The 17057-nt window shown below is 39.0% G+C and overlaps 1 protein-coding gene across 1 annotated transcript in view; it reads left to right on the top strand.

Annotated features, from left to right (window-relative positions):
• LOC127627701 (protein Shroom3-like) overlaps positions 1 to 17057 on the top strand; it is a 56487-nt gene that overhangs the window by 28888 nt on the left and 10542 nt on the right. Inside the window, exons 3-6 of the mRNA XM_052104204.1 lie at positions 6873 to 9346; positions 9446 to 9498; positions 11802 to 12365; positions 13622 to 14173. Of these exons, the coding sequence (XP_051960164.1) occupies positions 6899 to 9346; positions 9446 to 9498; positions 11802 to 12365; positions 13622 to 14173 (3617 nt within the window). The 5' untranslated portion in view covers positions 6873 to 6898. The remainder of the gene's footprint in view (positions 1 to 6872; positions 9347 to 9445; positions 9499 to 11801; positions 12366 to 13621; positions 14174 to 17057) is intronic.

Raw genomic sequence — 17057 nt, 5'->3', positions numbered from 1 at the left:
CAAGGGCCTGTCAGGTGGGAGTGACACAAGTGATTACCTCAATGATGCACCTGCGGGGCATTTCTCATAATGAGCAAAGTACTTTATTCGTGAACTCCTGTGGGTTTCCAGTGAATATCAGTTGAGATGTGCAGAGGTGTTAGATTGTTTAGCTGTTTGATTTTATCTGCTGGTTTTGCAAGTACTTGCAAGTATTTGTTGGAGACCGTAACCTAGAGGAAAAGGTTGTTGCTCAGAGGTCAATCTTTCATAGCTCAGGGCACTTAATGAAGATTTCACTTGTGATTTCTTTAAGTATCAACATTATTTCAGATGTTTCTCCTAAAATACCTTGAATTGAAGAATTGTACAGTAAAAAGAACTGCAAAATTAATGTGGAAGATCATTTGATCTTGTAAGAATTTTATGTGATATGTTTGTTCATATTTACATTTCAGACTTTTAATTGCAGACAAATCGGAGCAGTTTTCACACTGGTGCCAACTACATGCGGCTAGCTCTACAAATGCGCATCCACTGGACACTGTACTATCCATGATGTGCAAATCCACAGTATATTCAAAACGCAAAACAAAAGTGGATAATTTATTAAACAGCTGAAAAGTATGTTCTTTATCTACTGCAGTATATACTCTGATAATACGCCATTTAAAACGCAGCCATTATGAATTTGGCATCAGAAGGTCAAAAGTGTTGCTGCTGAAATCAGTCTGTGCTTACCGAAATCTTAATTACTGAATCCCCATTGGTCGAAGCTGGAAGTGTTGTTGAAGGTTTGAGCATGTGTGAGCTCCAATTTCTGGGTAAAATGTCCACAGTATGGCACCAAAATTGAGTTGTATTTTTAGTTGTAAATGACATCATACAGTCAACAGGAATGGATAGTTTAATAACCATTACATAACTCAAGCCCCGACCCTAAACCTAACCATCAGTGTAAAAGTGTGATTTACAGTGAAAATGCAACCTCCGAAATTGTGCTCATCATTGTTTATGTGAACATGATTACTCCCTGGTTTTAGCAAGACCAGAAACTTGTTTTCTGATGTTGCTCGTGCAATACTATCAGTAGCACCACAGGAAAAGTTGATCACATTTGAATTGATGCTTAAAGGTCAGAAACACTGTACAATAAGGTTGTATTTGTTAACATTAGTAAATACATTAGGTATCATGAACTAACAATTAACAACTTTAATCTTGGGTAATGTTCATTTATTTTAATACTGTTTTTCATCATTCATGTTAGTTAATTTTGCTTTAATGTTAACATAAACAATTTTCTATTTTAAAAATGTATTTGTATATGTAAAAATTAACATGAACCTAATTTAATACAGGCCATAAAAGTGTTGTTTATTGTTAGTTCATGTTAAGCATTGTGTTAACTGATGTTAACGAATAGAAACTTATTGTAAAGTGTGATCAAAATGTCTGATAAAAATTAACTTACGAAGGCATCATGTTGATTTCCCGTGTGATCATGTTGGACCAGTCACAGCACCTAAATTTTACCTTTAGCTTTAGCCCTTTATGTTTGGATGGTTGGCGGGTCTGCCAAAAACAAATTGTCAAAGTATTAATAAATACAGTCTTGACAAACACAAAAATGGGTATTGTTTTTAAGCCTAGAAGCTCTAATTTACAATGCATGCAGGCATAATGATAAAAACTGAGTGCTTTGAAAGTTGCAGACAAATAAGAAGTGTTCTGCACTGCACAGATTATTGCAATCAGTAAAAATATCAAACTTATGGAAAACTCTTAAAGACTAGAATACAACCATCCTAATTTTTTACTCGCAGACAAAAATAGAGCAAGTAATAGCTCCGTATATGTCTTTGACATTTATGCTTATATGCTGCGTTTTCACTTATACCTTCACAAAAAATAAACAAGACCTAAAATATCACATATCATTATACCATATCTTTCAAGCGAGGCTTCACACAATCAGATGCATAGATCATTAGATATTCCAAACAAAGCAATTGTAAACAATGTGAGCACACCATCTGGCTTTTTTTTAAATTATTGCTTTGTTGAATCAACAAACAAAATTCTCAGTTATAGTTGACATGATTGGGAACAAAACAAAGCTTTTCGGAGCAACCTTATTTACATCCAGAGATATATAATGTCAAGTCAGAAAAAATAAAATATTTGGCTTTGTCATTTGATTTTTCAGCAGTTTCTTAGGCTGAGAGTCTCCAAATCATTTGAAAAGTTCTCTTTATAATGGTATCAAACACTTGACCCTCCTTGTTAGTTTTTAGGTAAAAGCCTTTAAGCCGTTGGGTATAGGAACAGGAAATCTTTGAAAACACCCTCAGAGCTTAAAAGGTTAACCAAAAATTGTCTTTTGTTGCTGTTTTAAAAAAAGGTTCATTTGAGATTTGATGCGTCAACCCAGATATAAATTAGATTTCATTTTCTTTCTTCTTGAGTACACAAGAACTCTTCCAAGAACATGATTCTAAATAAATTGTACGTTTTCGACCAACTCGAATGACTTTAAAGGCTTCATCATCCATCCCAATATCCCATTCACAGTACTAATGGGGAGGGTCAGCCCATAGAGGGCCTGTACTGAAAGTCCACCCCTCCTGCCTGGCAGCTCTCCCTGAGCAGAGGACTCTGAAAATAAATGGCATCGGGGCCCTCTTCATTCCGAAGCCAGCCAGGAATGCGGGGCCTTTTTTTCGCTCCTCGGACACCATTATCAGCAGTGAAATATTCCCTCTGTTGCACCCATTGTGCACTTGCAGGGTGGACGTCACAGGCACATCCGTCCTCCCAGCATTCCTCTCAGGAGAGATTTGCAGTTCTGACCAAACAGCCAATCAGAATGAACTTCCAAGGAGAATGTTTTCCAGGATATGCCTGTAGAGATGTTTAAATACTTTAAGACTACTTTTGTCTCTCTTGGATTAGGAGGTTTCCAAACTCTTACTCTGGTAAGAGAAGTTTGGCAGCATGCTGCTAAAAAAAATGAAATGTTCTAGTAATTTTCTGTTTAGTACTTTTGTGTGATTTCCAGGATAAATAAAATAAGATGCATTTACATAAGAAGCAAGTGACTCAAGATACTGCGACTTGTTTTCAGAGAATAACAGATTTCACGCCATTTCCACCACAGAATTCTATTAAACACAATGCAGACTTTGAGATGTACTGGAAATAATGAATAAATAAATAAACTTTTAGAAAGAATTACAAAAATGACATTAATCTCCTGTGACGCATGTATTGTAAATACACTGTTTTACATTAATAGTGGACACATTTAAAAATCTATATAAAAATTGTGAGAGTGACAAATGTTTTAGCAACACTTGTGCTTTCTTGAAATCCACAGTGCTAAAAGTGTCCAAAGTTGAAGAAACACCCACAAATGTGTATTGTCAACAGTGTCTAAGATAACAATGTTGTAGGAATTACCACAGTTCAGATTTAACATGTTCACTTATAATTGTATTGTGCTTTTTACAATACATATCGCCTTATTTTAAGTTATATAAGAGCTAAATGTAGCTGTGACACCTACTGTGACATTTATGGACCAAAGACACATTCAGTGCCCCGAAAAAGTATTTGGACATTTAAAGCCCTGGGTAAACTTCCATTTTGATGCTAACAGTCAAAATCAAGGCTGTGCATGCACAGACGTTTAGGGCATGTGTGCTCTACAACTGCAATGACATCAGATTTTCTCTTCTGGAGTTTAGACTTATAATGATGTCTTTTATATTCCTTCAAACTCGAGTTATTCAAATGCAGGTATCTCCAGACCTCCTTACGCACACGCTCTTGACTTGCAAATCCACTGTTGTTGTTTTTACCTTTCATCTTCTAGCACTTCTTCATGAGAGCAACGGCTGAAATGTAAGTGTTGCCACCTTGTGGACCCACTAATTAGTGCAAATAATTACAGGTGCATGCATATTCTGCATGTTCAAAGATGCACGGATTTAGTGCTCGCACACTCTGCTGATGATGAAATTTGGAGTCTGAATGAAGCATACTTTGGGCTTAAGTCACACTTAAAAATACAAAAATGTCACTGCATTTGATAAATATGATAGCAAGTGGTATTTGCAAACATCAGAGCTAACATTTTTGTAATGACTTCTAACAAATGACTTCTGTCAAAGTGATTTTTGGTGGCTGTATGAAGTCAGTTCCACATAGCCCTTCCACCGAAATGGTGCTACTTCTCTGACCAGAGCCTGTGCTCGTCTGGTTCTTGGCCGGGAGAATCTGGAGCTTATTGCAAACTGGCTCGCTTATCCACTGACTTCGTTTGGTGTATTACCATGATATGTGACTACTTAACCTGCCCACAAACAAACATGGCATGTCACAGTGTTTGTGTACAGCATTTACTTCTATTTTTGAGGACATACACTCACCTAAAGGATTATTAGGAACACCATACTAATACTGTGTTTGACCCCCTTTCACCTTCAGAACTGCCTTAATTCTACGTGGCATTGATTCAACAAGGTGCTGAAAGCATTCTTTAGAAATGTTGGCCCATATTGATAGGATAGCATCTTGCAGTTGATGGAGATTTGTGGGATGCACATCCAGGGCACGAAGCTCCCGTTCCACCACATCCCAAAGATGCTCTATTGGGTTGAGATCTGGTGACTGTGGGGGCCATTTTAGTACAGTGAACTCATTGTCATGTTCAAGAAACCAATTTGAAATGATTCGAGCTTTGTGACATGGTGCATTATCCTGCTGGAAGTAGCCATCAGAGGATGGGTACATGGTGGCCATAAAGGGATGGACATGGTCAGAAACAATGCTCAGGTAGGCCGTGGCATTTAAACGATGCCCAATTGGCACTAAGGGGCCTAAAGTGTGCCAAGAAAACATCCCCCACACCATTACACCACCACCACCACCACCACCAGCCTGCACAGTGGTAACAAGGCATGATGGATCCATGTTCTCATTCTGTTTACGCCAAATTCTGACTCTACCATCTGAATGTCTCAACAGAAATCAAGACTCATCAGACCAGGCAACATTTTTCCAGTCTTCAACTGTCCAATTTTGGTGAGCTCTTGCAAATTGTAGCCTCTTTTTCCTATTTGTAGTGGAGATGAGTGGTACCCGGTGGGGTCTTCTGCTGTTGTAGCCCATCCGCCTCAAGGTTGTGCGTGTTGTGGCTTCACAAATGCTTTGCTGCATACCTCGGTTGTAACGAGTGGTTATTTCAGGCAAAGATGCTCTTCTATCAGCTTGAATCAGTCGGCCCATTCTCCTCTGACCTCTAGAATCAACAAGGCATTTTCGCCCACAGGACTGCCGCATACTGGATGTTGTTCCCTTTTCCCTAGAAATGGTTGTGCGTGAAAATCCCATTAACTGAGCAGATTGTGAAATACTCAGACCGGCCCGTCTGGCACCAACAACCATGCCACGCTCAAAATTGCTTAAATCACCTTTCTTTCCCATTCTGACATTCAGTTTGGAGATTGTCTTGACCAGGACCACACCCCTAAATGCATTGAAGCAACTGCCATGTGATTGGTTGATTAGATAATTGCATTAATGAGAAATTGAACAGGTGTTCCTAATAATCCTTTAGGTGAGTGTATTTAAGCATACAGATGAATGCAATCCATCATTATTAATTGCTCAACAACACTGCCAGAGATGAGATCTACTCGCAAGATGACTGATAACTTAATTGGTCTCACTTTATATTAGGTGTCTTTAACTATTTGACTTAAGTGTCTCGAACTTTATGGAGGCACTGTATATAGATTTAAGACCTAAACTTTAATAACATTAGCATTCATGGGTATCTCATCAGTGCATAATCCATCTAAGAATCATCACATGATTACTCCCAAAATATTTCTTCCAGGTTAAAATTGCATTCCAGACATTTATGATCACACCCCCATTCTCAGGATTCTCATTAGGGTTGTCATTATAAGGTCACTGAGCCTCTGTTCAGTGCTGTAGCTCTCTTAATTGAAAATATAAATATATTGGGTTATCTTGGCACACACGACTTCAGTGGCACTTGTCTTTTGAAAGTATGCACTGTAAGCGTTCTTTTTACCTTTTATCCCTCATTATTACTCACTTTACCAGTCAGCTTAAGCAGTTTCGACATTAGTTAAAAAAAAAACATTTCCCCTTGCAATCCTTCAAGCAGTTTAAGTCATCCTGACAGTGAGCTGCTAAATAAGACTCAAGAAAAGTGCTTGGAATTGAAAAATGAAATCAGATTTGTGCTTTAGCAATTATCTTAGGGGACTTACAGAGTACTGCACAGTACCATACACTATGCTTAAATTGTGTTCAAGCACATTCTTTTGGGGCGTAGAAGACATAATTAACACAGCTGTATCAGATAATGTCAGTATCAACATTTACATAAGCATTAACACTATTCAAGGTTATGAAATTTTGCTATGTTTGAATTGCACACTAAAGAAAGGATTACAATGTTTGACAAACTCAAAAAGCTCTTCCACTAGTGGACAAATAGTATCAGTAAATGTCAAACTAACTAACTAGCTACTTTCATTTAACTTAAAAGCTGTGGGAGAGCAGCATTTGCCTCATTTCTGTATAAAATAGTATTAGCAATGCTGTAAATTGGTTAACGGGATAGTTAGAGGATCCCTTTAACTCACTCCCTTTAATTCATAACCAGAGCAATGATTTAGTGTAGGGACAGCTGTATATTGTGTCTATTAGGTTTTTCTTTTCTCAAATATTTGAATATGCTTGTTACAGGTGGTGTCAGGTTTCTGTGGCTTTTCTGTGACTATAGTGAGAAAATGAAGAAATAATTTGAAAGAACAGAGGTAACAGTGTCTCATTTTCTTCATTTAACCTAGGTCCATAATTCCACTTTGCAGCACGGATGGATTCCTATCAGTTCCATTTCGAGAGAATGAGTAACATTGACCTACATCCTCTAAGTCTTCCGGTTAGCCGACTCTCACCGGCCAAGTCCAGTAGCAGTATTGATCAGTATACCCACCACCACAGCAAAGGGGACTCTGCCTATAGCTCATTCTCTGGAGGTTCCACAGTCCCTGATTACCCCTCTCCCTTCCTACTGGATGAACTCCAGTCACACAGTCTGCACTACACCGATCCGAAATATGCGAAAACTAAATACAGCCCAAACTTTCTTCAATCAGATTCAAAGAGCATGGACCACCTTTACCATTCCATGGAAGCCATTGTGCAACAGCACAATCAGAGCAGCAATGGCTGCTCTAACATTGAAAGTCCACCAGTTCCTACGCATCCTTTACCACCCCCACCCCCACCACCTCCTGTACGCCTGGACAGTTTTGTAACAACCAGGAACCTTGAAAACTCAAGGGCACGTCAGAGTCCCGAAGGACAGTTTGATGATATTTCTACTTCACAACAAACAGGTAATCCCAAGGTATTTGGTGTCCGGGCTGAGTCCAGCTGTGGTCACGTAATTTCACAGAATTGTCAGAGAGATCTGCTCAAGCAAGACCTTTGGGACAAGGTTCTTGAACCACCAAAATCTACAGGCATTTTAAGTAGAGTAGAGCACTTGCAGCAGTCTTTGAGTGGCCATTCTGAAACTCAGCGGAAGAGGTCGCAGTCAGCTTATGGGGGTCCTGTTTCTGAGCAGCAATGCTATGTCAACTCTGTCCATATGCCACAGAACATGATCAGTGGAAATATTCAGCACAGAGGGGAATTTTATTTTGTTACCGGTGTCTTCAAGTCCTCTGAGCCCAGTGTCATGCAAAGTGTTGGTGACAGTGCAAGCATGGAAACCTCTAGTGAGTGGTCTTCTAAAGCTCAACATAGAAGGCAGAGCAGTCCCAGTGGTCCAAGTGGTAGACTGTTTTTTCAAGAGGATCACAAATTCACCTTTCAGAATGAAGTTGTGGAACATCCATCTTATAAGTCAGAGCAGACCTCTCAAGGTGTGGAGGACCAGAGGGTCATAAGTAGAGAAACTGGCAGACATCACTCTTCCAGCCACCCTATCTTCTACTGTGGTCCAGAGGACAGTTTGGTTTGTAAAAAGATAACCCCTGCTACGATTAAGGAAGACCATTCCAGTCGCCTCAAGAATGATGAACAGATGACAAGAAATTCAAGACAGCCTCAATTAGATGTTCCAAGTGAGAAGATCAGCAAGGAGACAACCCCACTTTTATACCGCCTCACGGGAGCCAACAGGGCTTCATTTACAAGCAAGTTCAAAAACAATAGTGATTGTGGAATAGAAACCAAGAGTCCAGACTGTGGCAAAGATAAGCAGAAGGCAAGAAAAGATGGGCAAAGCTCTACTAACAGTGAATATCATCAGAGTGAAATGTCTAAAGAAGAACAACCAAATGATTTTTCCTACCCTTGCGGTACCTTAGATGACTCCTACAAAAAGTATTACAAGGAGAAACTGAAAGATGCGCAATCCAAGGTTTTGAGGGCAACTTCCTTTAAAAGAAAAGATTTGCAACTCTCTTGGCCCCATAGAATCAAGCAGCAGACAAACAAAAAGCTTTCTATCATACATGCTGGTCCACAATCACAACAGTCTATCTTAGACAATCCCACCCCACAACTGCACAAGCCTCAAGGAACAGAGGAGGAGAACATAAAAGACTTTTGTCAGGAGATTGAGAAAGGAATGGAAAAGGAAATGGAGAAGCCACAGAATATTGCTCAACCACAAGTGCCTCGAGTAGGGTCTAGGAAGCGTTTGACGGCAGACCAGAAAAAGCTTTCTCATTCTGAACCTGAGAAGCTACACCAGCTATCAGATCAACCTGCTCATACGACCTGCCGCTCTCTTGGAAATGAAGGGGAAGGTCTACTCTCAGAGGGTGATTACGGTCTAGTGGCTGCCAGGCAGAAGATGCTTGAAACACGAGGACGTTCTCTGTCTGCCTCCAACTTCTCAAAATCAAGTCTGAAGCACTTTCAGCATAAGGCCTTGGTAGCATACATTGAACGTAAAACTGGTCAAAAGGTTGCTGAACCCCAGCAGCCAGTTCCTCATGTACCCAACCAAAGGAATTCAACTGCAGGTAGGCTGTCTGACTTGAGCTCCAGACATAACTCTGGCATTGCAGGCTCCAAGAAGCTCTACAGGCCTCTCTCTGCAGGTCGCATTCTTGACTCAGTGTCAAGTTCTGTTAAATATGCGCAGTTCATCACTGCTCAGTCTACCATTCACTCAAGGCAGTCCAGCTCAAAAGAGGAGTCCTCTACAGCAGGGATGTCTGCCTCTATGGAGAGCCTTCTAGACCAGCCTGAACATCCGGAGTTCTTTCGGGCACGCAGCACCTCGACTCCCCATGTTTTCCACGTACGTTATAAAAATGTTTTACATAGCTAAGCTTAAAGCATCCACTGCCACATTTTTTTATTGTCATGTTGTTATATTAACATATTTTTTGTTAAATAGGTTCGAAAACATCAAGATGAGTTCTCAATCAGTCATAACAAGGACATTTTAAGGTGACCTATTATTGCTCTTATTGCTGAGTATAATTGCAGAGGTCAGACTGGGTCATTCTCCAAATAATTTTTTGTGCTTAGGACCGGATTCACTATTACTATTTCTCATCCTTAAGACTAGGGTATAATTCTTAATGATTGATTATGATCAATAATATACAATCGCGAACACAATTGCCTGCTCCGCTCCGATGGTAATGGCTTTGAACTTTTATTTTGTGATTATTTGAACGTTTGTAACATTAAAAAATAAATAAATACATTGTGATGTTGAAAAGACTATTTGAGCAGCTTGTGCATTATGACAACCGCTTTAGGCTGATTTATGCTTCTGCATGGAACCTATGTCGCAGGCTCAGCATTGTGGCCATCGAGTTGGTTTCCATTTATTGTTCTGCATTGCTGTCTGCGGCATTCTGCGAGTACACAGCCAAAATGTGAATAATCATAAATAAAAGCAATATAATTTGTGGATTTAAAAGTATTTATTAAATTACTGTAGCATAAAAAACGAATTTAAAGTATGTGAACATGTTGAAATGTAGGTAATTATTATTTATTATACATGCTGCCTGCATTGCAGGGAGCAAATAAATGAAAAAATTATTGTTTGCTTGCTCTATTATTATAATAATAATAATTATAATAATATATAAATATTTTGGCATTCTTCTGAAAAAGAAATCATCAAATTAAATAACTACTCACATGCGAACACTTAATGGGGATTGTTTTAAAGACTTTACAATGCATGTAGGCAATATAACCAACTCTTACCAGGTGGTTTTTAATTTACTGAAAAATTAAGTTGCATTTCCATAACTTATGAAATATGATTATTTACTGTACACAACACTGTCAAACATATGGTGAAATCATCGTGTAGACCGGAAAGTTCACGAGTAGAAAATAACACATATTATTTCATTCAAATATTGAATTAATATCAAGTAAAAGCCCTGAGAAAAAAGATTTAAGAATTTATCAGCTGTAAACAGATATCATTGGTTGCATTTCACTTGTAACTTCATGAAACACAAATAGAATATAAAAACAGCAGGTGCTTCTAATTGAGACAATTTCTTTAGAGTCCAAATACAATGTAATATGATTAATATATTTTTAAATGATCTAGATATAATGCAATGCTACCTCAGATATCGTTGTTATCATCCTGGGGGGTGGGGGGGTCTGTGGTTACAAAGTGAACCAATCACAGCTGTTGTGGTCTGCTTCGATCCGACGCATAGTAACATTTTTGAAGAGGTGCAAGTCAGGCTACAGTATAGGCTATGGTGTAACTGCTGTAACTAAGCATAGCCTATGGTGAATGTTCGACGCAGAAGTATAAATCGCCATTTTGCTGGAAAACTGCAGCACTATTTCAGCTTCTACCTGTTTGATCGTACACCTCAAATCCAAGCCTTGTGTAATCACACCGATTTGACTGTACGTGCGAAATGGTTAACCGTGAGCCTGTATGCGAGTTTCTACTGCTTTGATACTCTTTAGTACAATTAACTTCAGGCACATGAGCAGACGATGCATGGGTTAAAAATACTGTCCGTTCAAACTGTGCTGATGATTACATTTATGCCATGTACACTGTGTGCGAGATGTAGCAGCATGCAGAAAAACTGAAGTAGACTTTCGTCTTTAGGGTTAAAGATTTTGAACAATTGCTTAACAATATAGAGGGAAGTGTCAGCTTCAGCATTGGCCCCAGCACTGCATTGCACTTCTGTAAGCAACACACGGGTCTCAGTTTAAATAGTTTAATCCCCATTTACCCCATTGCTACTGGCATTTTGAGCAGCCAATGATTACCGGACAATTTTGATAACGTACCATTACTGTGTGTTGCCAGCTGTAAAATCAAAACAAGACATTCTCTCCAGCGTGTTTCATCTGGAGGTCAAAGCGCCACTTGACGCTACCATTGAGCATCGCCTTGATTCCCTAAGATTCCCTAAGATTTCCCTTGTGAAAGCCCCTTAAGATTAAAAATTTGGTGCGTAACACGCAACTTCATAGCAACACCCTGGCAACAACCTACAACATCCTAGCAATGTGGCGGTAACTTTTGCATGGTTATGCACCACTACGTAAAAAAACTTCACACTACATTTTTTATGTAATTGAGTTTGACTTATGACCTCACAGTAAACTATGAAACATTTTAGTTCATGTTGGTAGACATTAATGTGATTCATTTTTATTTGGTCTGGTTAATGATATGATTAAACATAATATTTTGATGCTAACTACAAAATGCACAAAAAAACATGTTTATTTTTTTTCAGGTTTCAGAGAAAAATAGAGGAACATACTGTGGTCCATCACAGTCGTACAGCATCTGTTCCTGATGACCGGTGGGCACGAATTATCGCTCCAAGAGGGAAGTCTATGGAGGAACTTGGAGTGGGGAAAATCTCAAATCCCAAAGTTCTCAGCAAGAGCTCAGAGCAGCTTGACCAACAGCAGGACAAGCAGGCTATGTCTGTAAAAGAGAAGCGAATCAGTAAAGGACAGGAACAAATGAAGAGTATGCTAAATCAAAGCTGTTCCCCCATGTTGAGCTCTGAAGAACACTCCGATAAATCTCAGGCAGGTCCTGAGAAGCAACACTCTAAGAAGCCATCTCCAACACCAAACTCTTCAGCAGTTTCTTACTCCCAACTAAATGCTTTGTCCTCTCCACCTGACTCAAATGAATTCCATAGCATTGTCTCTGTAAATCATATACCCTCCCATGAGGATGAAATCAATATGGCTCTTCACCGCAAAGGAACTAAAAATAGAGATGACACTGTTGTGCCTATTTCTAGTCATCCCATTGAATCTGGTGAGATCAAGCGGGATATCAGGTACTTTATACCCTAAATCCTTGTATATGTATTTATCAGTGGTGACTGATAAGGCAAGCTTATCTATTACTATTTCTCACACCTAAGGGATTTGCACAAACCCCTAAACACAAGTCTGCAGCTCGTAACTTGTCCTGCACCATTTGTGATGTACATACCTCAAATTGTGTGGCTTGTTGAGACGAGGTGTGCTATTATTTTCGAAGTGATCAGACTTGCGATTTTTACCTGGTGGACGATTAAACGGGTTAAAAAATCCCATAGACTTACATTAGCTGCTTTTCCACATGCCAGTGAGAGCCAGGGCTATGAACTGGCCAGCTGGAGCCAATAGCCTTGGACCTCAAGCCGCAAGACCAAAATCGATCTGCGTTCCCTCCATCGGGCCAATAACTCTGCAGCATTGCCCAAAAACCCATCCTTAATATGCCGCTGAGATGCCAATGTCACACACCCCACCCATTTCACAAGCAGGAAGGAAGCTCAAGCTGATGTATCTAGTTATCTAGAATATTTAGTTTATATCAAATGTAAACGACAAGATAAGTTAGCGTTGACAACTCACTGGCTGTATCTGCCATGGTGTCCTGAGTGGTCTCTCCAGTAACAGCAGGACGATGTCACAGCACACCATCTGTGAAAGTTCACTGAACCATGGAAAGTATTTTATTTGGGCACTGATTTGTCCATTGGGCATTTTAGCAGATTTTGTATTGTGCCCACATTTTTTCCCCCCGAACCTGTACCGCTGGATACACAACCTGGGAAGTTCGCCAAAACTGCCATTTACACTCAATTTCCGGTTGGCCTTGTTTGGCACAAGGGTAATAGGCGGGCCAGTGGCCCCGAGAAAGCCCCGAGGAGGCACGATGCAGCCCCGGAAGTGACAGTGAGAAGCTCGAATGGCCCTGGCGCGCATTAGCATGATCTCATTTGGCCCGATAGTGGAAACGCAGCTATTGAAGGAGGGACCCAAGCCATATCTAGAGACCAGGTTTGGAGGTGGGCTATTTTGATTTGGCCAGTAAACAACTACCTAGCAATGCCCTAAAAACCACCCACAATACCTGAGCAAAACCAATACGAATCAACTTAGCAATGCCCTGGTGACCACCCACAACTCCTTAGCATTGTGGAAATGATATTTGCATGGGCAAGCATTGCAAAAAAAAAAACAAATGTAAAAAATAAATATTTTGTTACTTGGCCACATTAAAGGCATCGTTATTAATTATGTCTTTTTTTATATATTTCAGAAAAGAGCAGGAGGTTTCTCATCAGGATGTGAGTGAGGCATCTGTATCTGCTCAAGACGTTTCCCTTAGTCTTGGAGTCACAACAGATCCCAGTTTATGGATCTCAACGCTTGAGACAAATGAATTGGAGGCAAACAATTGCCGATCTACTGAAACAACAACTATTGATCAACCCCGAAATGCAGTGCCTAACCCATGTAATTTGATTGAAAGCACACCTATAACTACAGTTCCTGTTATTCCGGGAGTGGAGTCCAGCGAGACACCTGCACTTAGTAGGGAACAAAATGGTAGTGAAAAGGAAGATGGGTCTCTTGTGTTTGAAAACAAGGAATGGAAGTATCCAAAGGTCAAACTAGAGTGGCAGGTGCTAGTTCAGGAGGTAGTTTCAGCTGACCAGTCATTAGCTCGCAGTTTTTACCCTTTAACCAATCGGAAGACAGCTCTCATGCTGATGGAGCAGCTGTTGTCTGAGGACACTCTTCTAATGGAGGAACACTACAAGAAAAAACAGGAGAAGAAAGTTAATAACCCAGAGAAAGCCACAGACAGGTGACTACTGCATATTTATGAAATATAGGGTAGACTTGGTCTAGTTGTCACACTTTTTTACTCCAGTGAAGATTTCTCAGGGTAGGAGTATTTTTTAAAGAAAATTCTGTCTAGGCACATCGTTTAAAGTCTTGGCTACAAAGCTATTGAACATTTACACAATGTTTGACCAGGAAAAAATATACAGTTAATCGAACACATGACGGCCTATTTGGTTTTTCAGCAAAACTGAAACACTAGAACTATTATGTAACACAAACAATTCCAAAAACAGCAAAAATGTAAAAAATAACACAAAAATATAAAGCATTGTTTTTGGCCAACCACTGTTTAAAAAAAAAAAAAAAAAAAGATTACATTTGTGACATATGTTACAACTTGTCCAAATAAAAATAAGACTACTTTTATGAAAAAAAAATCTTGTCCTGATATAATAAAGGCAGATTTTACCTTTTCGGTCATTAAATAGGTGACTCCTGCCTGAATGCATTCCAGTGTGGTTCATTGTGGTGAAATTATTCAGGGGGTTTCGAAATGACAACATACAAAACCACTGCTAGAGAAAACACAAATTTGTGTAATGGACTTTTTATTTAAAACCGTTATAGTTCTTATCTTCCCTGAGTGACAACTAGCCCTGGTCTCTGCTACAAGTCAAGTCCCCTACTTCTTTTTATCCCTTTACTAGGCATTAAATGTGCATCTAAGTAAAACAAATACTTTGTTGCAAAACTGGCTACCAAGACAGCATTTTAAAGCACAATAGACACGTTTTCAACATGAGGGCTATTCCAAAAGTTTACATACCTTTTGTTTTGCTGAATTCTAAAGCAGCGTCACAAGTATGCTTCATGGAGAAACATTCTATTTTTCAAATCCAGAAAGCTTTGTGACTCTTAATGAAAACAAATAATTCTATGCTGAAAAGTATCAATAAACATAATTTTAGTAGTGCTGTCAGTCGATTACATTTGTTAATCACAATTAATCACATCATTTCTTGTAGTTAATCCCAGATTTTAAAAGTGCTGAAATTTGATACTGTATATAATTCTTTTCTTGTCAAAATGCATTTCATTCCATCTTGGGAAATGAAACAAAACAATATGTAGCAATATATTTTTTTATTAACATTTTCCAAACAAAGCCTTCCACGATATAAAGATAGAAATAATCTAAAATAGCACCATATCAAGAAACATTAAACATTTCCCAAAGTTTAAGTGGGAGGTTGAGTAATTGAAAGAACTAGTCCCCACATAGGTTGTATATTCATTGCAATGGGCATTAAAACTCATCCTCTGCAATATTAATTTGCCGGCCGACTGTGGCTAGCCGCTTTCCTAGACCAGTCGTAAAGCCGCGTTCATGATTCGCATCAGGGCATCAAGCACCGCTTTGAACTCACCATGAAAAGCTCTTGCCAAAACGCAGAATATGACGAGTTAAGAGCTGCAAGAGTTAAGACTTGACATGCTTCTGTGGTAATTACTTTCACAAGTCCCATCTGGGCTTGTTTTGTACATCAAATAGCATTAAGAGCCCCTTTCCCCATCATTTTATCAATGACAGGGAAGAGCTGTCAGAGATAATTTTATTTACTGAGATAACAACCTCCACAGCTCTATCATATGTGAGAGCGCAACGATCAACGGTTTCATCAGTACCGCCCATAGAATGTCTATGGGACTGCTGTGATATGCTCTTTTATGCTAAGCTTGTAGGCTGATCTTGGTAGAAGGTCTCTGGCACTGTTGTGTTTCTGTTTGCGGCATGTACGTGTAATGTTTCCGGGTGGACACATTACAAAGGTTCCACCATTCACACAAGTGTTAAAACCATATTAACGTGTTAAACTTTTTTTTATTAATTGCATGCATTTAAGCGTTAATACTAACAGCTCTAATATTAATAGTTAATATCTAATTAAATTACAGTTAACCCTGTATTTGTCAAAAACGAGGGAATGAACTGCAATCCCATGAAGCATTGCGAATGACAAACTTGAATTAAAAACAACAGAAAAAAAAAATGTTGATTTAAAGTTGTATATAAGCAGTATACGTATAAATATAAGTAGGTTGAGAGTGTAGAGACACCGATTCGATTGTGTCATTCACAGTGCATCATGGAAGTGGGCCGTCACTGCAGAGCTCTTTTGCCGCAGTTTGTTTGCTGTAATTCTCTGATTGGTGGGTCTGTCATCAGGATTATGGGTAGTGTAGTTATACAACAGGAATTCTACTAATAAAGATTTATTTTTTATTAAGATAAAATAACGCCAAATGATGGCTTCAACAGAAGCATATACTATCAATTAACAATTTCAGAGCTCACGGTAGGTCTGTCTGTAAAGATTTATTTGTTAAGATTAAAAATATTATTTCGCCTATGGAGAAAATGTATGTTTTTTTAAGCTTCCAGAACCAAACTGTTGCTCTCTTTTATTTAATTTTTTATGTATATCATTTTTAGCTTAGCAATATGCTAATGCCAAACTCTAATGGAATCTCATGCTACAGTATTTGTGTAACACACACAGAAGGGCTTTTCACCCTGCACTTTACCCCGGGTTATGGTCTTTTTAAAACCCCACTTTAACCCTGAGTAAAGCAACACTTCACGCTTAGAATAATTAAAAAGGTGTTAGCAATGCTTATAACAGAGTTAAAAAAAAAAAAACCTGCTCCGGAGTAGGGTTAGCATTGCACTGCTAAAGGTATACAGTGTGAAATGGCCTTGGCATTAAGTGTGAAAAACCCTAGACAGTTGCTGCATATGTAGATCGTTCCACGTTGGTCTTTTTTGAGGTTTTAATATACCGGTAGCTCATTTTGGAACAGAACTTCTGTATATTTCTGATTGACACATATTACTTTATCAG

Source organism: Xyrauchen texanus, chromosome 34 (assembly GCF_025860055.1).
Source record: "Xyrauchen texanus isolate HMW12.3.18 chromosome 34, RBS_HiC_50CHRs, whole genome shotgun sequence".
In the NCBI taxonomy this organism is placed as follows: domain Eukaryota; kingdom Metazoa; phylum Chordata; class Actinopteri; order Cypriniformes; family Catostomidae; genus Xyrauchen; species Xyrauchen texanus.
Note: the sequence above shows the minus strand (reverse complement) of the source record. Positions and strands in the feature narration are given on the sequence as shown.